Genomic DNA, 22,660 nt, shown 5'->3' on the forward strand with positions numbered 1-22,660 from the left:
ATGGGACATACACTTCATGTCTTCAGGCCTCTTGAGACATGGGAATATGATTCCCAAGTTAACGAAGAGGAAGTTCCTTGAAGTGCTACACAATCCTGGAAAAGTTTACATTTCTGTCTTTGCTCAGCTGTTACCAGCTCAGAGACTGTCCCTCGATGCACTAGACTCATGTTAGCGGCAGCTGTCATGGTTTCCCAAACACCGAGGTCAAAGGTCAGCCATCAGCCCCCGCAGTCGGATTCCCATTTGACCAAAGCAACGTCAGATACCAGAAGCCGGGTTGACACAGGAGGAGCGGAGAGTGCGTTTGCTGGGGTTGTTTTCACAGCGTTTTCCACTGTATCAGCTCGTTGCTGGTTTTATTGCTGTCTTCCGGAGTTGAAGTGATATTTTTTTCTTCTCTCCTTGTTTGCCAACTAAACGCCCAGTCCCCCTCTTTTCCTCCCAGAAGACAATACACTCCCCCAAAGTTAACGGTCGCCTGGTTCACTCAACCGAGCGAGGTTCCCACAGGGTCAGGCCACGTCCTCTCGCTCTGTCACCTCCATGTTCACACAACCCGGCTTCCACATACGTGAACACTCGGACTGTTTTTCCCCCTCTATCCAAACAGAGGCATTCGTGTGTCATCGCACACATCCAAAGCGCTGGCATTTCCCGTCAGCTAGAGGAGATGTAATCCAGTAAGAACAACCATGCAACAGTCAAGTGTCTTTATTGTACATAAATCATCTTGGTTTTAGCTGGAAATGTCAGTTTGTGTGTGAGAATAGGGCTGACAGTGCATTTTGTCTCAGGGGTGAAAACTTTGACACTTCAAAATGTCAGCTTCTCAGCGGCTATAAGGCAGCGTTGTCTTCGCATTCCCCTACAATGCACTTTTGACTTCACCCAAAAACCTTCAAAACTGGCAAAGTTGGAGTTGAGATAGTAACAGCTATAGTACACAGTGAATATGCCAGATTGGATCATGTCATGTCAGCATGACACGGCGGGGGAATATCTGCATCAAAAATAACTCGGCTGCTTTGAATCTCACGCTGAGCTGCCTGCCTGAGTCTTTCCTGTCGATGTTAAAGGTCCCGCAGAATAGTTTGGAGATGGTCGGATTCTTTGGTTTGATGTGTTTTTCTGTACATCTTTGGATGTTGTGTGGGAATCTTTTTTGCAGAATAGTAAACTTTGGGTTGTGTCCTTTTTCCATTTCATGTAACCTTTGATGGCACCGTTTACAGAAGTATTTGGGGCATTTTGTATTTGGTTATTTCTGCAGAGAGACATTAGGAGGACGGAGTGATGTGAGAAGGTCCTCGGATATCCTAACCCCGGAGCTATAGAGGCGCCGCTTAAAAAACAATACAGTTGTTTGGGGAATAATGATGTAAACCATGCTGCATTCATGCCTCATTGCTGAAATGCTGTTGAATAGAGCTGGAGGATTTAACAATGTGGTTGTTTGGAGTGTGGTACTTTACATTGGTTTTATTGTTGACTCCCCAAAACTTCAGTGATGAATACGCCACTTACAGTAGTTGAATTGAATTATTTTTGGTTCAGCACTTCCCCTTATACATAATGGATTCGAGTGTTTTGATTAACTGTTGAATATTTAAATACAAACCCATGTTAAGTGCAGTGCTGCTGCTGCTGCTGCTGTCTCTCTGACGTCTCTCTGTGTCCTCTCTGCAGGGTCAGCTGTCCCAGGCTCTCACCGGCCTGTCAGACCGAGCCACCGAGGCCAAGGAGTTCTTGGTCCAGCTGAGAAACATGGTGCAGCACATCCAGGTACACCATCACCCCACACACACACACACACACACCTCTTTAAACGCTGTTGTTTTTCCAGATTGTAACCGGTCATCAACTGTATAAAATGCATCAACCCCCAGTGACATCCCACTGATACGTGTCTTGGCATTGTGTTTCCAAACTCTCATCCCCTTCTGTGATCCCAGAGTGTCCACCACAGCAGATCACAGCAGTAGCTGCTGGGAGACAAAATGGCTTATCGTATTATTTCAAGTGTTGCTGTTAACAGTTTCTAATCCCTGGCTGAGGCGATGTTTATTGTAAAGCTGCAGCGCTGTGTAGGATGCTGTTTATTCGCAAAACAACAAGACTCATTTACAGAAGAACTCAAAGTTGAGCTGTGTTTTGTTCGATCTGTGTCTTAACCCTCTAATGTGGGTTAAAACGCTCCGTTAATTACGTTCATTGATTTTCAACACGTCAAAAATGAAACTGCTTTCATGTTTAACATGTTAAATTCTGCATTGAAACCTTTTCAATCTGTTTACGACGCAATTCGTGAAGATTTCATGTGGATGTTTCATCAGTCAGACACTGTGAGGAGGATGTCTAAAAGACTGAATCAATAAAGCCAGTTACATTCAATAAAAAGGATGCATTGCCATAGTAACAAGAGACAATTTTTCCCACTGAGTCTTTTTTTTTGTGTGTATGTGGGGGAGTGAGGAGGATATTGATTTAAGTGGAGGTGTCCCTCCATTCACAATGTGTCGCACGTGCACCAGGTCTTCCTGTGTGTGAGGAGACAAAGCCACGGTCATTTTAAGAGGATGATTAGAGGAGGAAGGTAGGTGGGATTAAATGCTCCCGCTGATTATCGTCACGCGGTGAGATGACGTTCGAGCGGGACCCTGAGACACGAGGGTGGGGAAGCGCTGAAGATAAGTTGGAGACGGGGGGAGAGGGAAGAGGAGGAGGAGGCGTGGGAGTCTGGGATGTGTGAAAATGAGTAGCACTAGGTGTAATGGTACCTACATGTACATCAATCAGCCGTCCCATGAGGCTGATGGTGTTTCATGATGGTTTTACCCACACGCCTCGTCTGACGGATGACGCAGCTGGAGGAGAGATCGTCTCTTCCCTCATTTAACTCAGTTTCCTAAAGCAAACATCACATATAAACCAAATACAAACTTTCTGTATCACTGAGAGTTAATGGTGCTGCCAGATCGCATCATCTCTTCTTTTTCTGTCTCTCGCTCCGCAGGAGAACGGCGTGGAGTTCGAGGCGTGTTTGGTGGCTCAGTGCGACGCCCTCATCGACGCCCTCAACCGCCGTAAGGCCCAGCTGCTGTCTCGAGTCAACAAGGAGCACGAACACAAGCTGAAGGTGAGCTGCATGAGCGTGACGAGATCCGTCCTGGGACCACATCCACCCTCTCACTTAATATCCAGCTCAATGTGACAGGTGTCAAAACTCTCCTCAGCGGTGGATTTATTCATGAGTTGCAGCATATGGTTGAAAAATAAAACCAAGAAGGCAAAGAATAAGTAAAGTCACGGTGTAAAGAAGTTGTTTTAAGGCAAGATGTGATACATTAGACATTTTAAAGCGATTCTGTTGGTGGCTATGAGTGATTTTCTTCTGATGGAGAAACTCAAAATCTCAAACAAACTTCAGGTCTCGTGTTTCCTGTTATTGTGAAAAATAGAGTTAACACCACAATGTGTGATAAAATGAATCTCACACTGACTGTGGTTGGATGAATTAAAACCATTGCCAAAAAAAATAAATCCCAATGTACAGTAAGTGATAAACGTTGAAGAATGGCCGGTTTTTTGTTGTTACTGTATTTCTGGTTTAGAATGAAAAACCACAGATGTGTCCAGGCGTGAAATGTTAAATTTCTTCTTTAAACCATCTGCAACACATCGACCGAGGGACATGACAGAGAGATGGAGCTGACAGGAGAGGTAGAGGAGGGGGAGGAGGAGGAGAGGGAGAGATACATTTGCGCTGTACAGCATCCAATTTCACGCTTGGCCGGTATGTAGAATCAAGGTTTCACACGTGTAGGTGGTCTGAGGAACACAGTCTGTGCACAGCAGCATGTGAGTGTATATACACATATGGACATATAGCACATGCACAAACACACACACACACTTATACCTTCACATACACTTGTTTTCCTTAATTTTCCATTAGTAGATGTGGAGCTTGTCGTGGATGTGAGTTTAGATTTGGCACGTTGAAGGTTTTCTATATTTGATTTTGCGCCTCCCTCAGCCAGTCAGTGTTACTCATTTTTCTTTTTAGTGTTTTTGAAGCTCATAGATCCACTTTGAAGACTTGAGACCTTTGTAACTGACTGTATCAATTATTTTTCTTTCAAAGCGACGACAGTTTGTGACTTTTAAATGAGAACCCCAATTAGCCATGTAACCCAGTATTTGGCTAATAGAGTTAAGTTCTTAAAGGTGTACAGAAAAGAAAATTGAATTTGAGCCCACTTTGGGTGATAAAATTAATGTAATAACTCATCTTTCAGACGTTGTAGGCCAAACTTTGTGCAAAATTCTATTTTTGAGTAAATCCGGGATGAAAGTGTGTATTTTTTTTTTCGCATTGGATAATGCAGGCGCACGGATTATACGTCAGCCTGTACACGATTCACCAGCCACTGATATTGGATCCGTAATCCGTCATTCAACGTCTGAGACACGCACACACACACGGAGCTCGGGCTCACCCCAAGCTTTGAATATCCCGCCCGCTCGATAACGACCAATCAAATTCGTTTTCCTCACTCGGGTAAACTCGTGTTGCAGCTCGTGACAACTCGGCGCGACAAACAGGACAAACGGCCATTTCTGTACACCTTTAATGAGTTGAGTCAAGCTGACGGACTGTTTCCCCTGTTTTCATAGTCATTGTGTTAGCTGTAAGTTTATTAATCCTCTCATCTAACTCACAACTGGGAAGAAAATCAAGCAAATTTCCTAAATTGTAGAGATGGGAATGATCAGATCCAATTACATTATTTATTAGATACCGGACTGACTGAATTGATTGAGGTATGTTAAGTAGTTGATAATATATATTAATATAATGTATTTAGAATATTGATACTGTCTATATCAATATTCTATATCTTTGCTCTTTTAATAGGATGCACTGCGCTAGATTTAATAAGGCTTTGTGTAACCTTACACAAAATACCAACAACAACATGATAAGACAAGGCAAGGCAATTTTATTTGTATAGCCCGTTTTTACAAACAGTTTGTCTCAAAGGGCTTTACATGGCATCATAACAACATCCTCTGCCCTTAGACCCTCACATCCACTGAGGAAAAACTCCATGGAAAACCCTTTTAACAGGGAAAAATAACAAATTGGTATGTTGGAATCAGTATCAGCACACAAAAACATGGATCAGTGCATCTTTACTAAGTTATCAAACTAATATTCACATAAGAATCAATCAGTAACTATTCCTCCCTCCCTGTGCAGACGGACCAGGGCGGTCCTGGAGGACAAAGGACACACAGTGACACTCTGAACAAATGTGTTCTCCTCTCAGGGACTGAGCGGATAGAAATATGCCTCAGTCAACAAACTGAAATGAGCCGCAGGTTTTTGAGACTTCAGCATTGGAAAAGATGCAGCGCCTGGTTCTGTGTTGGCTCTGAAATGCAGAATCTGCTCCATTAATAATTGATGATTGGCTGTTGAGTGATGGATGGGTGTTTATTCGGGGGCAGGGGAGACATTGGACACTTTCACACCTCACACCAAGATGGAGGAATTTTTAATGCATCTTTTTAACGCAGGTCTCATCCCTCCTGTCAGCCAGCTGGTTGGTGGCTCCATGTGTCACTCACTGAATCTTAACATCCCTCCGTGACAGATCTTATATTTTCCTTTCCTCCGAGTCTTCGTGAATCTGTGCGGCTCACTTACTCAGAAACAGCTTCCATCGGTTCTTCGTGGCGCGTGATGCAAGAAATATTTTATTTCTCATTTGTTCCTGGAGGGCGTCAACGACTTTTCCTACGTAGAGACTCTAAGCCGAGGTAAAGGGAGGAGGGGAGGGATCACAGGGGAGATTACTTGTTGTCTGAAGCACATCTCCAGTAATTGGAGCCCCTCTGACATGGACAGTCAATGGGATGCTTTCCGCTTCATTAACATGTGGCTCGGTGGAGGAGGTCGTCGTGCAGCTGTAATTGAATGACACACACATTTCTTTGCTGCTGCTGTGCTCCTGATGCTAATGTTGTCCTTTTTCTGTTTTCCTAAACGTAGCATCTCCGATTGAATTTAATTGCATATAAAAAGCAGATTGTTGGATAAAAGAAAAACGCCAGCTATGCATATTATACGTGTCCAATTAAGAGACTAATGAAGTGCTCTGATTAATGCTGCTGATTCAGATACATGGAACTTGGCTGTAATTGCCATGAAGAAGATGCATAGAAAATAATATAAAACTGCAACTGAAACGGAGGCTGCTGCAGCTGACTTGGCATCTCCTCCTGCAGAGCCTCCCCGCTGCTCTTCCAGTCGCCATGGTGACCAGGACATGTAGAGCTTGTTGTTTGATATTGTGGAGGCGAGAAGTACAGTCGTTCATAGCATGAGTCAGGTTCACATCAGGAGGACTGACCCTGTGTGTGTGTGTGTGTGTGTGTGTGTCCACCGCACAGAGCGAGACAGCGGAGGAGGAGGTGGTTACAAAAGACCCTCAACTCGGTCGCACTCAAACCCACCTGTTTGTGTCAGTTTATTCATTTATTAAATCAATCAATCAACACTTTTGTTACAAACAAAATGAAAGAACATTTCTCTGAGATCAAAGTAAAACACACCTCACCTCACATCCTTCAATTATAATTAAATACTCTAAAGAGATATTAAATACTCTAAAATACATAATTAAAAGTGCAGCAGTGGAGTCTCATAACGTGCAGTCCCAGTTACTGTTAACTGTTCAGATATAAAACTTTATGCTCACTACAATAAGTACAGTCACAGATTCAACCTTTCCAACAAAACAGGGCCCAGTTTTGCTTTAAACTAATTCAACAACGTTTTTTCCAGTGGAATAACAGTTAAAGTTTCTGATTCTGGTTGGCCGCAAAGAACAACAAATGTGAAAATCTAATTTAACCTCCGCCTAATAATATATACTTATTCTTACACACATTGTTCACACTGAATAAGTCATTCAAATCTTCCTATGTATGAAAATCCTGGCAGATGTTTTGTATTTGATAAATTGTACATGTACTTAATAGTGCCAATAAGTAATTCAGTAAGTAAGGATTGTAATATATGTCAGTGTTATCCTCTTAATTACTTGTACAAGGCCATTTCCACATCATTAAAATATAGTTCTAAGTGGGGCTGGAACCAAACCTGTTTTTATATGTCAATTTAACTTTGCGTTTTATGTGGAAAAAAGTCCAAAAACACCATTAATCTACATTTATAATCTACGACGTGCATGAAAGTTGAATGTAAACTCCCAATGTAAAATCCCACCAGACACTGATGTCATACTGAAGATGTGGCCTGTGTTTACCTCTTGGCGGCTGCAGCCACTTTCATCATGTTTCAAGCCCTTTACTGAAAATTGCAGATCAAATTTTCAGACTGGCAGCAGGTTTTCCTGCCTCCAGGCAGCCATTTTACCACTTCCTGTCAGTGAGATATGAAAATCCATTTACAAAGGCTTTAAACCTGTTTCAGTGATAATCCATCATCATGAGTTATGGCTCTTTTTTTTTTTGGTCAAAGTTGGCACCACAGAGCAGTTTTCCTGACCTGTCAGAAAAACAAGCAGCTCAGTCAGCAAATATGTTGTGAGAAGAAGCTGATTTTTAAAAATTTCTAGCAATGAGTCACGGCTCTGCAGCAAATCTAAAGTCTCAGGTGTCAGTGTTTGTCCAGAGCATCTGAACTCACCAGAGACAAGAACGATTCAAACTGTCTCTAGTCTAAGCAGAAGTGCAACTCATGAATGTATTTTATTTTTTATTTTATTTAACCAGGAATAATCCCATTGAGATTCAGAATCTCTTTTGCAAGGGGGTCCTGGCCAAGAAAGCAGCACAGTACATCCACATCAATCATGTATTTCAACGCACCATGATAAACTGCTCCTCTCAGTGTAGTACTACGTTGATGTAAAGATGGAGGGTGTATTGCACACGATCAAACCGAGACACTGTTTCAGCCGTCGGTCCCTGTTGCTGTGTTTCATGTGGGAGCAGAAACACCGAGTTGATGAGCGGTTCCTCCGGCGGCTGATCACAGCAACACAAAGTGAATCACAAACGAAGTCAGTCTGCATTTTCTTTTCCGCTCGATGCAGATTTTGCCACCAGATGCTTCATCCCCTGGACCCCCGGCTCGGGTCGTTTAATGAGCGCAGCCTCACTGAAGTGATGTCGCTGTTGACTCCTCGTCAATCCGACAGAGCGTTTAGCTCCGGGGGAATCCCTGCTCTCCCCCCGGGGGGTTCTCCTCCGCTTTCAAACATTCAAACATGGAAGAGTTCGGACTGTTTTGTGGCTCGTAGATGAGCACGGAAAAATAAAGTCGGATGGTTAGTTCTGTGACGCTGAACGACAGTTTTTATTGCTGCAGTGGGATCTGCAGCAGAGGATGAGCATGAAATATTAAGAGAGCTGCTGAATCCACTATCAGGGTGTTGTTACTCACCACTACACTGCTGTCTTATTTAAAATACCTCAGCAACACAGCTAGTGATGAATTTCATTAGATATTTCACTAATTATTGTTTAGATTTATATATTAACATAACAGAAAAAAAGCCCAGGATATATAGTGGGGAAAATAAGTATTTGATCCCCTGCTGATTTTGTAAGTTTGCTCCCCCACAAAGAAATCAATGGTCTATAGTTTTATAGTTTAAATTTTATTTTAACAGAGAGAGACAGAATAAGAACAAAAAATCCAGAAATAATATCATCATAGAAAGGTTATAAATTAATTTACATTTGATTAAGTGAAATAAGGTCAAAAACCAGCAAGGGATCAAATCCTCGTTTCCCCCACTGTATTCAAATGTCAAAACCCAAAGAGGTTCAATTTACAGTTTTACATAACAGAGAAAATCAGTAAATATCCACAAGTAAGGAGCTATAGCAGAGGTTTTTATGGTTTCTTTGATTGAAATATGACAGAAAATTGTGTCTGATGACTTTTATTTGTCTCTTGGCTAATTGATTAATCTGCTGCTTGATTCAGCTCTAATCCTTTTAGTCCTTTATTGAACAAAAATGCAAAAATATTCTCTGCTTTCAGCCTCTCAGACAACTGCTGATGTTTTTATAGACTGAATCCTTAATTGATTAATTGATAAAGCATCTAATAGATGGTTGATAATGGAAGTAGAAGAAGGCCCCGTCATGCTGTTTCCATCAAGGAGTTGAAGCCTGTCGTTCTGTTGTGTGTGCTCTTTGTTGGCCCGAGTGAGCGACGCGTTAATGGCGTGCAGACGGCGCCTTGATCCTCGCTGACAGCCGAGTGTCAGAAAGTGGCACTTGTCACTTTCTCTGACCGTCACTGCAGCTTTAACAAACAGGACTAATCCCTTTATTCATCTGCCTTTCATCCTCTAACAGTCTGATTTAATGTTTCCCACCACGGTCCCTCATGTATTTCCTTTCTACTCCGTCTGCCTTCCTTTAACCTCCTCCCTTCATCTCCTCTCATCTCTCTATCCATCACTCTATTCACCTCTACACATCTTCTGCTGCAGCATCTTTTATTCTTCTCTTCCCTTCTTTACCCCGTCTAACCCCGTCCCTCCTCTGCAGCTCAGCTTTATACTTTCCACTCATCCTGTGTGTGTTTCTCCTTGTCATTAAATCATCTTCATGCTCCTCCATAATGTCAGACTGTCACAGATTTAATGGCAGGGTCCTGACTACACTGTAAACCAGCCGGTGCTGCTGCTGCTGCTGCAAGAGAGAGAGATCGGGTTATTGGAGACTGCAGCCACGGTATCTCGCACGGCTGCAAGTGCCGCAGTGGCCTAATAATCACAACACGAACAGAGAGAAGGAGGTAATTTATTTCTCAAAGAGGCAACAGGTCCTGCAGACTCACTCACACAGCTGATGTCAAGATATTAGGTAGATATTATTGTTATGATTAGTAATATTACATCCTGCTAGTGGACAACATTTGTGTTGTTTAAATCTCATCTCATAATAATTCAAATCAATCAAATGACCTTGTGTAATATGGAAAGAACCGCACGCCAAACAAACCAACAATGAAATCGTTTTCAGAGAAAAAGCTACCACAGACTCCCTGTACAGGTAGCGACTACCTGGTAAAACATGGCGGAGCATTTAGCAGCTGAAGAACCAGGTGTTTCCCTCAGGAGTTGGTTGACACCAAAAACAGAAGCTCCACACCTGCTGGATGTGTAAAATAGCAACTATTGGCCGACATGAACTTAAAGAGGAACTACGCAAGATTGTTTACCTTAATTAAACAGCTTCGGAGTAATTGTGGGGGTTAAATAAATGACTTATAACTTGTAACTGGAGGCTCTCTGCCTTCAATGTAGCGTCTCTTGGCCGATAAACCAACCTTGCAAGCTGCTCCGACCCGGTGTCCCAGCTCTTGTTTCAGCAGCTCTGCAACACAAATACACAGAGTAAACGGTAATCTCTTGTTTATGGCAAATAAGACTACACAAATATAAACACCTTAACATCGTATATGATGTATAACGTTATCCACCACTCCATGGATTGATTTCTCACCGGCTTCGTTGAAAACAGATGCACATGGCCAGGAGGAGGGTTAGCAAAACAGCAACAGCAACCGGTCTTGCATAGTTCCCCTTTAAAATGTGAAGATGTGTTCATGTTTCTGTTTACAGCTCCTCCCCCAAAAAAACAAAACAGTAATATCAGCATTAATTATTGTTTTTGCCATGACTCACCCAGACTGCACTTGATATTAGCACCTTTAACATCAAGAGTAGTAATGAGTTTGTTTCTAGGGTTGGGCTGTGCCAAATACAATATGAAGTTATTGCAATAATATATTGTGATATATTTCAGTTTATTAGTTATTCTGTAACCGCAATTTATGTCACAAAAGAGAAGATCTGCATCAAAGTCTGTTTTATCTAATAAGATGAAGTCCTCAGTCTGTTCATGTCACTTTTAAAAACATTTTTATTCTTGCAAAATGTGAGGACAGACAGACTGACCAACACAGTCATTAAAAGTCCTTAAGTACTTAAAACTTTGATTAGTATTTGTACCCCCCCTCCCCTCCAGTTGTTTCCAACGGCAACATTCATAAATTCATCATTTGAACTATGATGACGAAACCTGCTGCGACAAATGTGAACGATGACTGTGTGGGAGTGTCGGACCGTTCTCACACCGTGTTCGTTTCTGATGTATTTGCCTTCCCTGTTAGTGTGTTGGAGATTGTTTTAGCATCACCGTTGAGCTGCTGCGACTCCGTGCGACGATGTGCTTAATCACTATGACAGCCACATGCGTCGGAGAGGACGCAGGACGTGAGCTCCATTCATCTCTACTGCTGCTGCTGCAAAAACTCTGTCCCACTTAACACCGAGAGCAGATTCGCCCTCTACCGCCGTCCTGCGCTCAACTTCTCTCATCAAAATTAAAAAATATTCCCCCCCCTCCCTGATGCTGCTGCTGCTGCCCCACCTCTCACTGCTGCCTCTGCTCTTCCCCTCTGTGGTAAATTCAGATAAATGAATCTGATTACTGGCTGATCATCTGGCGGAGCTGAACCGCCGGCGGCAGCTTTTGTATCTTATTCTGAATCTGATTAAAAGCAGATTTCTGGGGCGATGACTGCAATACAGAAGAGAGAGAGAGAGGAGCTGCTGCTGCTGCTCGGTGAACATCGTCTGAGAGGGAGGAAGAAGAGACATGATGAGACATGTTGGTTGGCGTCATATCAGGGCAAATTCCACCATGTGCCATTATGTATACTCTCTGTGAATTAAGAGATTGTAATTCCTGCTGCGTGCAGAGGACAGACAGCGAGTCTGATTGTTAAACGAGCACCGACAGCAGTGACAAACTCTTCCTGGACACCTGCCAGGCCACTGCAGGGGTGTGATGCTCCAGGCTAGACACAGCAGGGGGGGTTTGGCCTTCAGCCAGAGAAATATAGACCGAGTCACCATAACTATTAAGTCAGTTGAATATATTCAGTTTGCCGTTTGATATTTAAACGCAGTCAGATGCTCAGTTTGTTTCCTTCTGGTCCCGAACCTTTAAAGAGAAGCTGCATTTTTATGTTCGGTTCATTTAAGTTCACGCTGCTCGAGTTTGAATAAACCAAGGTTTATTAAGTATTCAGTCGGGTTTTTCACAGCCTGTCATCTCAGCGGGAAGCAGAACCCACAGATATGTCGGCACAGGCGGGAAAGGGTCAAAACAAACGTGACTCCAGACTCTGTAGCTCCACCTAACCCCCTGACTGGCTTAAATACAGATTTCGTTTTAGATTCACCTTCCCTGGTAAAAGAAAGAGAGAGGGTTAGAGACAGAGGTGGAGGACGGGAGTCTCCCAAAGGCTCAGAGTGAAAATCTGCAGCGTTGAGTGTGTTTTTGCAGTGTGTTGGAAGAAAGCCGTCTGAGGTCAGCTAGAATAATTTTCAGATGCCTGAACAGGCCGCAAGCTTGTTGTGCTCGGTTCCTCAGGTTTTTTTTTTTACCCTTTCTGGGTCAAATGTCAGTGACGACTCATGAGCCCTTAAAAACACTGTTTTGATATTCACATGTCCCTGTGCCTGTGTGCATTTTCCTCTTCCTGTTCTCTGGCTTCTTTCCACAGTATAAAGGCATTTGCACATTAGGTTAGTGGCGACGAGGTTGTTTGTCTCTATGTGTCAGCCGTGTGATAAACTGGAAACCTGTTTTAGATGTACCTCGGCTTCACCCTATGTCAACTGGGACTGGCTCACGCCCCCGTCCTCACAAGTTATTAACAAAGACAGAGACTGCACTGTTTTTTAAAGAGACCCCGAGGAGTTTGCTTTTGGTTATAAAAGAGTCTCATATCAATGTGGATGAATCTACATTACCCACACTTGTTATTGGGTCCATTTTCAATAAATATATTGTTTTGTATTTATGGTTATTTTGATATTGTTTAGTGGTCGACTCGCCCAGCGTTTCCTAGTTTTGGTTTCCCGGGCGCTGCCCAGCGGGTCATGGGAATAACGCCGCAGAATTGCCGTTTATGTTCAGAATTGCGCCGGTCCAAGAATTTCACCGTGTGCACGGAGGCTCATGGGAAATGTAGTGTGAAAACACTTTGCTTTCCGAAACTCCTCGTTGTCCCTTTAAGTGAGTTTTGTGCTGAATAAGCCTAGTATTATATGTACAGAAGTGAGCGTTATTGCTTATTGTAAAACAGGCTTTTATCGATGTGAAACCAACCATTGTGTTTGTGAAGTGTTGATGCTCGCAGAATATCTTCTTAAAAGTGACACTTTGCATGTCAGTTGGATGTGCTGATATTTACAGCCCATGTCAGAGCAGATAAAGACTTTGTTTACACTTTTACCTTTATAGTTTTCTTGTGGAAAGGCTAAGAATAAGAAACAAATCACAGATAAGCCAAAAGTAAAAGCCAAAGCACCTGTAGCTCCGTCATCTGAAGCTCCAGCAGTGTTGATGTTCTCCAACCGTAAGCGTGTTTCTCCCACTTAAAGCAGATATCAGTGGAATGTTTTTGTTAATATAAGTCCTAAATAGTCCTATTTTCCGTCAGCAATCACTTACATGAAGTGTTTCAGCCTAAACACGAGTCTCTCTGTCACTCTGCTCTGCTGTAACCCGAGGAGAAAAATTTCCTTGTGGGATACAAGTGTTATCCAATGAGGAGAGAGAACGGCATGAAGGGCTGTGTGTGCAGCCAAGGGATGCGCGTGAATGTGGTGACGTAGCACGAGGACCAATTGATGCCTGACAAGGGCGGGGGCTGCTAACTCATGGTGCGTTCAAAGAAACTCGTACTTTGTGTTTTTCCTTCCTGTGAAGTCATACCAGTTCGATCTGGTACGAGTTCACGGGTCGGAAGTTACGAGTGGCCGTTATAGGGAACTTTCACAGACAACAGGATGGTAAAAACACGAGCTACGGGTTACCTGGAACGCTACCAAGTCTTAGTTGTGACTTGAAGCTGTAACTTACGGTTTCAAAAGCCTGCCTTGAACGCAGCATTAGCCGAAACGGCCGTGAAGCTGATATCTGCTTTAACCCCAACCGTCATAACAACAGTGCAACAAGTATTGCTTGTTAGGGACAAATTAAAACATGTTTCCACAAAGTTGATAATGTGGCAGATGAGTTTTTCCTCCTGATGAACAGACTGTGACACAACACCATCTGATACATTATTGTACCAAGCACAGGAACGATGTGTGAAGTGTCTCGGGGGAGATGACTCACACCCACCCCCTCCGGCTGCACCTTGATGTGATAGATAATCTCCTCGAAGCACTGCAACTATCTTCTGACATTAGTGGGTTTTGCGAGATCGTTGCATCAGGTGCGTCTTCAATTAAATTCTTGAATAAATCCCAGAAACCTCAACATATGTTGCTGATAATATAAAATGATAAGTACCATGACAGAATATTTGATCATACAAGAAGCTATAAACTCAGTTTCCTGCTCCGAGTTGATTAGAAAAGGGTAAAGCATCCTCCTGTATCAATAAAATAAGATGTGAATACTTATTTCCCAGGCTGCATCTGAAGAGAAATGCAATTAATCAGGCAACAATCAGCCATAATCATATAGACGTGTGTGTTGTGTGCTGGTCTCGGTGGCACAGCACTCGCATATTGATGCTGCTGCTGTCTGACTGCAGTCATCAGTAAATCATCTCGCTGTGTACAGTGTGTCAGTCTCCGAGCGGCAAAAGGCAGAAAGGATTTTCCTCTCCACTCAGCCTCCGAGCCCGTCAGATAGCAGCAGTGAAGTTTCTGTTACCTAGCAACCATCGGTCCAGCACCTCCGCTTATTTCACACTGTTACAAGGAAGGGAGGGAAGGGGAGAGGAGGAGAGGAGGAGAGGAGGAGAGGAGGAGAGGGGAGGATGTTGGGTGGTGGTGTACTCTGTGGACATCTGTAGTGTCGCTGCCGGTAGAGAGGGAATCTCCCAACTAGTCGCCATCAAATCAAAGGAATTGATTATCGGAGGGTCTGTGTGATCAGATCGTTATGATCAATAAGGGCCAAGGGACAAGAAATCTTAAAGGTGGTAGAACTGATAGTTTCATCGCCTCCGTCCGTAAGCGGCGATGCTGATGACTGGTCACACGGCCAGCGCGTGAAAACCGAAATGTCACTCTCCTTCCGTTAACGTCAATAATCAGTGTCCTCCTCCTCCTCCTCCTCCTCCTCCTCTTCTTCGCTCTTTAACCATCTCTCAATCTGAGTCTGAGTCTCAAGAGAGAAAAAAATTACTCGATCGATCACTTTGACAATCCCGCTCGTGATCTCATTATTGGTTTTCCTCCTCCTCCTCGTCCATTCACAGCTTTGTCTAATCTGTGTTCGCCGGCCTCCTTTCCTTCCTTCCTCCACCCCAGCGTCTCCTCTCTTCCGTCTCTTTTCTGTCTTATTTTTTTGTCATGATTGCATTGTTTTTCCCTTCTCTCTCTCTCTCACTCCCTCCCTCATTCATCATTCAACCTCCTCCTTTGCCTTATTCACTCTTTGCATCCCCATTCTCTGCCCGATTACAGCTCTCACACTCCCACCTCCATCATTAAAACCATATTTCTGCATTTCCTCCATGTTCCACGCCAAAATGATTACAGGAAAAGGGTGATGATTAACATACAATTATCTTCCACATGCTTGTTGTTGTTTTTAGAAGTGCATTTTACTTGCAAAGCCTGATTCCCCTGTGGCTCTTTCTTCTTGTTTTCTCCCTTATTTCTCTTCCATCTTTGCCTTTTTTCAACTGCAGGTGGTCCGGGATCAGATCTCCCACTGCACGGTGAAGCTGCGTCAGACCACCGGGCTGATGGAGTACTGTCTGGAGGTCATCAAGGAGAACGACCCCAGTGGTTTCCTACAGGTGCGATGCGCTGTAAAGACTCAAGCTGCAGCTGCTCCCTCGCTCACCTGAAGCGGAGGAGGAGGATGCAAATGTTTCTTAGAGGAACAGTTCTTTCTGTTCCCAAACAGAGCAGCCTCATAAAAATGAAAGAACACTTACTAAATGTTTAATATCGACCAAGAATTCACAAGAAAGGAGCAAAGACGGAAAAAGTCTGGAAAATAAAATAAGACTTTATGAAGCAGGAACCGGTTTAACCCGCCGTGTTAGAGAACAGACAGAAAGTAAAGCTGTCAAATCTATTGTGAGGAAATAAAAGGCTAAAAAGCTTGAAAGCTGCACTTTACACACATTTTCCCTCCTTGAGGTTTAGTTACATTTCTCACAGGAGGAATATTTATTCAGATAAAAGAGAAATCCCTCCTTCGCATGGTGCAAAAATTATTTAGTCATCACAGTTTTAACATTTAAACGAGAAACACAGGTTCGGCACTTATATCTTCTGTAACAGGTGTTTGATCATTTCCTATGAAGTTTAGCAGAAAGATAAATATTTGAAAAAACATATTATTTCTTTACTGACTGGAAACTGACTCCATTTCTTCAATAATTATATAATTTTATACAGATCCAGATTTGATGTCTTGTTTGAGTAGAGGGTGATATAAAGTCGACATAAACGTTGATACATGTGTGATCCTCTGTGATTTCCTGGTTCAGAGCTCAGTGTTCGTGTTCGTCGTTGAGTTTTAACATGGATCAATGTGTGCCGTGCCGCTCTCAGATCTCCGACGCTTTGATCCGGAGAGTCCACATGACGGAGGGCCAGTGGGGGAAGGGAACTCTAACCCCGAGGATGACCAGCGACTTCGACCTCACTCTGGACAGCGGGCCCCTCCTGCAGACCATCCACCAGCTGGACTTTGTCCAGATGAAAGGTAAAAAGAGAGGAGATAGCGGGTGGAGACACCTGAGGGGGTTTTCCACCAGAGCGATGGCAGGTTTCCTTTTTTTTTAAGTCAAAGAGGGAAGTTTAAGCTCCCTTGAGAGCAAATGTCTGCTCTACTGGAGCGTTTTTAGCAGGATGGTCTATCCCTCCACCCTCTGTCTCTGTCTTATGAAAAATCACCATAATATTCCAGCAGCTTCAGAGCTAATTTACCAATGATATTATTAAAATATGAACGATAGAACTGTGATATTTCTTTACGTAGTGTCTTCCCATGACGTGTCTGGGTTTTCGGTTTCAAAGACAACTTGTTCTTGCATACAGTACGACCTCTTTTATAATTTATTCACTAATTATTTCCCTGGTAAACATCATGAGGATGAATTTGTCCGGCAACGTGAGTGGGTGCGCTCTCTGGCTGTTTGTGTTGTTTGCATATAAATTTGTGTTTGTGTGTTTTGTACCTGTTTTATATGGAAATACTGAAGGTGTTTGCTTAAATTTTTCTATAAATTACCCAGAAAGCCAAAGAAAAGTTGGCTGTTGTTGATATTCATCATGAGTCGGTGCAGCCTTTGATTGATGTGTTGTGAATTCATGAAGTCATGGCGAATTTTCCAAATGATAAATATTGAACGGGGTCTTCATGTACCGCAGAGTGAGACCCAGTTGTGTGCATACTGTGAGGACGTCGTCTTCCCCATATCTCAGTCGGCTCTAATCTGGCCTGGTTTTCTCTCTCCTCTCCTCAGTCCCGGCCGCTCCGATGCTCCAGCTGGAGGAATGCTGCACTCAGAACAACAGTGCCACGTTGTCATGGAAACAACCGCCGCTCTCCACCATCGCCGTGGACGGATACATCCTGGAGCTGGACGATGGCAACGGCGGCCCGTTCAGGGTGAGTTCTCCTCTGCAGGTATGAACAGCAGAGATGTATTATCTGTGGGCTTTAAATAATGGGTGTCGGCATTACTTTTTACCTTAAATGGGAACTTTTGTTGGATTTACATTTAGATTACGACACAGAAAGTGAAGCTCGGCACCAGTTAGAGTAGTAATTCACCTTTTTAGAGAACAATACCCCCCTTCAACCGCAACAAAGACTCGTTCATTTGGTGCCAGGGAGGACACCAGCTCAGCCGGGGGAATGTGAAAGCAGCGCTTTGTCGCCGATCTCCCTCGAGACGACGTGTGACGGCCGCGCCGCTCAGCGCAGCTCCGTGGCGATACGAGAGCAGGTCGGGTGACGAGCCGTCGTGAGGCGCAGGAGAGGCGGTCTGTATCCCAGCTGTTGGCCGGGATGATCCTGCAAGGAAGCATGATCTGGGATCAAAGCGGCGTTCATACACTCGCGGAGGTTCACCATGAAATCAATCCTCACAAGACCCTCCCCTGCTCCCTATACATCGAGGCTCCTGCTTTGTTACGATGACAGCTAATACGTCCTGAACGGTTTCCTCAGCACAATGGCAGAGCGGATCTGTGTCTGACCTCTAAACCTGTAAAGATAAGCCTCCTTCCTCCTCCTACTCGTTCACCGTGTGCAGCTTGTTTAAGTGCTGCTCAAGAACTTGAAATCATCTTTTATTAGTCGCCCATTTTCTCATTCGGTGTGAAACCAATAACTCTGCTTTTTTGGAGTCAAAATCTAAAGTCATTTTACTTTTTAATTCTGACGAACCCCCGAGGCCGAGAGTTTTCAGAATCAGCACAGAGATGGAAAGAGGAAAATAATCTGTGCCAGTTGAGTGTAGAGAGGAAAAACAGGACTATTTTTGTTTTGAGATGCTTCTCCATGTAATGAGAGTAAATGAGGAGAGACTCGACTGTTTTTTCCAATTTCCCAAGATGAAAAACCCAGGAAACTTTATAATGACTGCCGATGGGCTTGAAAAAAATAAAAATAAAACGTTTAAAAGCGAGAAATCTTGGACTCAGTAGCTGGACAAGAAAGATTTGGGTTTGTTTTTCTGAAATCCTTCCAGCCCACATTACTAATTTTCTATCTTTTTGAAAGAATTATACTTTACAAATATTAATATCACACCTCCTCCTCAATCATAACCCCATTCAACCTTTGGGAAATTAGACAAAAGCATTTAAAATCACATACTATACTAACTCTCACACACTCTCTTAATACCTCAACCTCTTGATCTCTTGAATATGGCTTCAGTGTCAAGTATTTCTCTTTAACATTAATATTCACTCCTAAATAAGCACAAATTAAGCAATGTTTACAAGTTTTACTATTGCTATATAGCTAAAGTTAGCATTGACAGCTGTTTATTTATCAGTCAGGAAGAAAAGTTGCAAGTTCAAGGTCAAACTCAATTCCTTTACTCACCATCAGCATCAGTCTAAATGAGTTAGCATGCTAACCAGCTAGCTGTCGTTTTCCGATAGCGACTCACTGCAGCCTCAGACAGCGTCCAAGCAGCACCAACACTTGACTTCTGCGCCTTTTCTAACTGTAAATAGACGACCCTGGTTTGTGAAGAGGCTGAAATGGGACGACAGTTGTTCCTCTCGACCGCGGAGCATCAGCTGAAACGCTCCCTGTGTGATGTAAAAAGGTCCAGCAGCTGTTTGCAAGCGGCTTCCTGTGTTTTAATTTGGGAGAAAGCAGGCAGCGACGGGTCCTGTGTGGTAGCCGCGGCCAGCTGGCTCTGCTCTCTCAGCCTCGAACTTCAGCCTGCGCTCTGTGTTCGCGACTGTTTGTGCGAGTCCTCGTCGTCGTCGTCGCTCTGTCTTAATTACAACTGTTTCCTGACAGGGTGATCATTTACACACAGTAGCCTACTGCCAGCAGAGGCACCGACCGTATCCGCTAACTGCTAATTGGGTGGACAGCTGAAGCCAAATTGTGTTACAGCTTGGACACTTTATGATGCAGTTTGTCTCGAGATTCACAACAGAAATAGTGAAGAGTGTGTGTTTTAAAGTTGTTTTTGCCTTTATGTTCACACTCAAGTCATTTCACGTCGGACCGGCAGCTGATATTTGGCCAAAAAAAGGATTTTACGGATTGTGAAGGAAGTTTTCTCTTCCTCTTCTGTTCTCTGACTCATTGAGGTTCGCCAACGCAGCGCCACGCTGAGCCTGGCGAGTTGTGTGCCCATGTCTATTTATACCCCCGGTGTGGGCTGCCTCACCCACGCTCGGTTGTACACACACTCACTCTCGTTTATAACACTCACCGTCAAATCCAAACAGGGACGGTCTCTCCTCTCTCTCCGAAGTGCGACTCTGCTGCTGTGTCAGTTTTGGTGTCATCATAATTATTACGCACGTGATGTAATCGTCCAAAGTTTTGACAGGAAGCGCTGTGTCTTTACAGGAAGTCTACGTGGGGACGGAGACCATCTGCACGGTGGACGGGCTTCACTTCAACAGCACGTACAAGTCCAGAGTGAAGGCCTTTAACGCCAGCGGAGTGGGCCAGTACAGCAAGACGCTGATCATGCAGACTTCTGAGAGTACGTTAAGCACCAGCTCCTCCTACTACTGATCTGACCGTGTGGATAGAAGGGAAACAAAAAACTCAATTAAAACTGAACTCATCCACTAATCTGTTTGATCTCCATTAAGTTAAAATCCGGAAAGAGCCGAGACTCAAGCCTGTGAAGTCTGTGAAACCTCCAGAACTGAGCTCATCATCGTCATCACAAATGAGCCCTCAAATATTTGTCGTACACCATCTTGGTCCAGCCTGTGAGCATGTTAACACAAAGCAGCTGAAGCCAAATCCATCAATATTGGGTTTTTTGATCAAATCAAACCAGAAACTCTCAGTTCATTGATGTCTTTAACTCAAAGTGTAGCTGCAAACTCAAGAACAAGATAAAAAGAGAGACAAGAGGAGCCACTCTTGAGTTTTAAGATGTTTTTTTTTTAATTAGCAGGAGGCTCTTCAAAGTCTTTTAGAGACACTTGTATAAATAGCTCGTCTCTGCTGCTGACAACACTGGAATTATCACTCCCAGTTTCTAATGACTGTCATTTAGAAAATGGCAACTACACACAAATCTTGTCCGCTTGAAAATTTACTCTCAGCACATTTGCTCTCCATTGCTACCTACAGTACCTGCCACATGTTTCCTCCCGTGTGCTTTTCTTTCCCAGGTGGATTCACACATCTGATCTTCTGTCTCTTAACACTTGTGGAAAGTTTGTACTTGAGCAAACAGCTGGCAGGTGTTTTATCACAGCTCCAATAAGAGCAGTAGAATCGTTTTCTCAGATCACAGACTCGGGTCTCGGCTCAGTTTCTCCTCTTCTTTTAGGATCAACATGTTCATTTTACTGCAAATAAATCCCGACTGAACTTCAGAAGATCTTAGGAATAATAAATTGCTGCTGCCACATTAAAGCCTTGCATCTTCAGAAACTCAACTTAGAAATTTTGCGGGGGAAATTTGACTTATTTTGCCTATTCCTTTAACATATTTCTGATTTAAAACCATGCATTTTGATTTATAATGACGAGTTTCAGAAGGATTTTAAATACCTTGGGGCAATCAACCCTCCGTCAATCTTTCGTGTAACAGAAAAATAATAACAGTAAAAGCTACCGAAATATCTGGTGCAAGGCTTTACGGCTTTAAATTAAGGTTTTAGAGTGTGTTTGAGCTTTTATACCAGGTACATCCAGCAGCAGCAGCTGATAATCCACCTGTGCGCTTGCCTTCCCATTAGTTTAATGCAGCGCTACGTAGACGGGTAAGCTTGTCATCCATCAGTGCAGCTGAAAGGCCCCGACAGCCTCCGACTACCTGACAGAGAGGGAGCACTCAGCAGCTGTCGGGGGCTGCACACACACAGTGATCTAACCACTCAGACGTTTCCAGAGCGCCGACGTCGTTCACCCGCCCGGTCGGACCAGGCTTTGATGTTGTCGGTTTTATTTCCCACACAAGTTTCTCAATCAGAGCAGCGGTTCTCTCTTTGTTTTCATGCTTGCTCTTTTCAAGTCTGGGTTGTTTCTATAGGAGCTGTTTTGTTTTGTTTTATGGTTTCTCTTTCTTCTTTTTGTTATTTTTTTATACTTTGGTCACTGAGCCAAATCAGCCTCCCTGATCAAACGTGCTTTTTTTTACCCCCTCCACCGTCCCTCCCTGATCCCCGTCTGCTTCGACGCTTCGCTTCGTTCTCCTCCTCCTCCTCCTCCTCCCCTCTTTTGCTTTCTCCTTTCCCCCCTCTCTTTTTCTTCCCCTTTTCATTTCACATTTCAGCGGGACTCCCTCCATGTGATATTCAGTCTATAGGCACAGGTATGGACGGCTCTCATTGCTGCCTTGTTTCCTATTTAATCCCCTCCCGGCCATTGCCTGTTTCATCAGTGCACCCCTCACTCTCAGACCAGCAGGTGGGCCGTTTGCTGCTCCGTGGGCTGCACTTATTAAACGTTCAATATGGGCTTCTAATAAACGTCTTTGTTTTATTTCCTTTGGGAAATAAAAGGTTTGCAGTGAAACTTTACTGCACACAGTGACACCTCTGAAATGTGGACAAGCAGGTCCAGTGGAGCCCACATGAAGTGCAGACGCCCGCCTGCAACGTTCCCACATTTCTCTGTGTACAGTAGATTTAAGAGCTGTGGCACTAAACCTCCAACCACGAGTCAGTCAGTTTGCAAAAGCGTTGTTAGCATTTGATTTGACCTGCTATTGAAGGAACCATTAAACCATTAGGTACATTTTACAACAAACCCAGAGACAGTTCGGGTTTTATTTGATTCAATTTAGAGATCTAGACCCTCTATGTTTTGGGGATTTATATGTAAATGACTCTCCACAAAGACATTTTTAATGTACTCAAAATATTTTTAA

At 43.6% G+C, this 22,660-nt stretch overlaps 1 protein-coding gene across 7 annotated transcripts in view; it reads left to right on the top strand.

The window, feature by feature from the left end:
• trim9 (tripartite motif containing 9) overlaps window positions 1-22,660 on the top strand; it is a gene marked incomplete at both ends in the record, with an annotated part of 35,788 nt that overhangs the window by 10,028 nt on the left and 3,100 nt on the right. For 3 of the 7 annotated variants that reach the window (XM_083998276.1, XM_083998278.1, XM_083998280.1), the window contains 6 exons: window positions 1,690-1,785; window positions 3,017-3,139; window positions 15,788-15,898; window positions 16,665-16,818; window positions 17,582-17,727; window positions 20,170-20,308. In XM_083998276.1, the coding sequence (XP_083854402.1) occupies window positions 1,690-1,785; window positions 3,017-3,139; window positions 15,788-15,898; window positions 16,665-16,818; window positions 17,582-17,727; window positions 20,170-20,308 (769 nt within the window). Of the gene's footprint in view, window positions 1-1,689; window positions 1,786-3,016; window positions 3,140-15,787; window positions 15,899-16,664; window positions 16,819-17,581; window positions 17,728-20,169; window positions 20,309-22,063; window positions 22,103-22,660 lie in introns of all 7 variants that reach the window. The other 4 variants (XM_083998277.1, XM_083998279.1, XM_083998281.1 and 1 more) reach the window with 4 other exon arrangements.

Source organism: Trachurus trachurus, assembly GCF_905171665.1.
Source record: "Trachurus trachurus genome assembly, chromosome: 22".
NCBI lineage: Eukaryota > Metazoa > Chordata > Actinopteri > Carangiformes > Carangidae > Trachurus > Trachurus trachurus.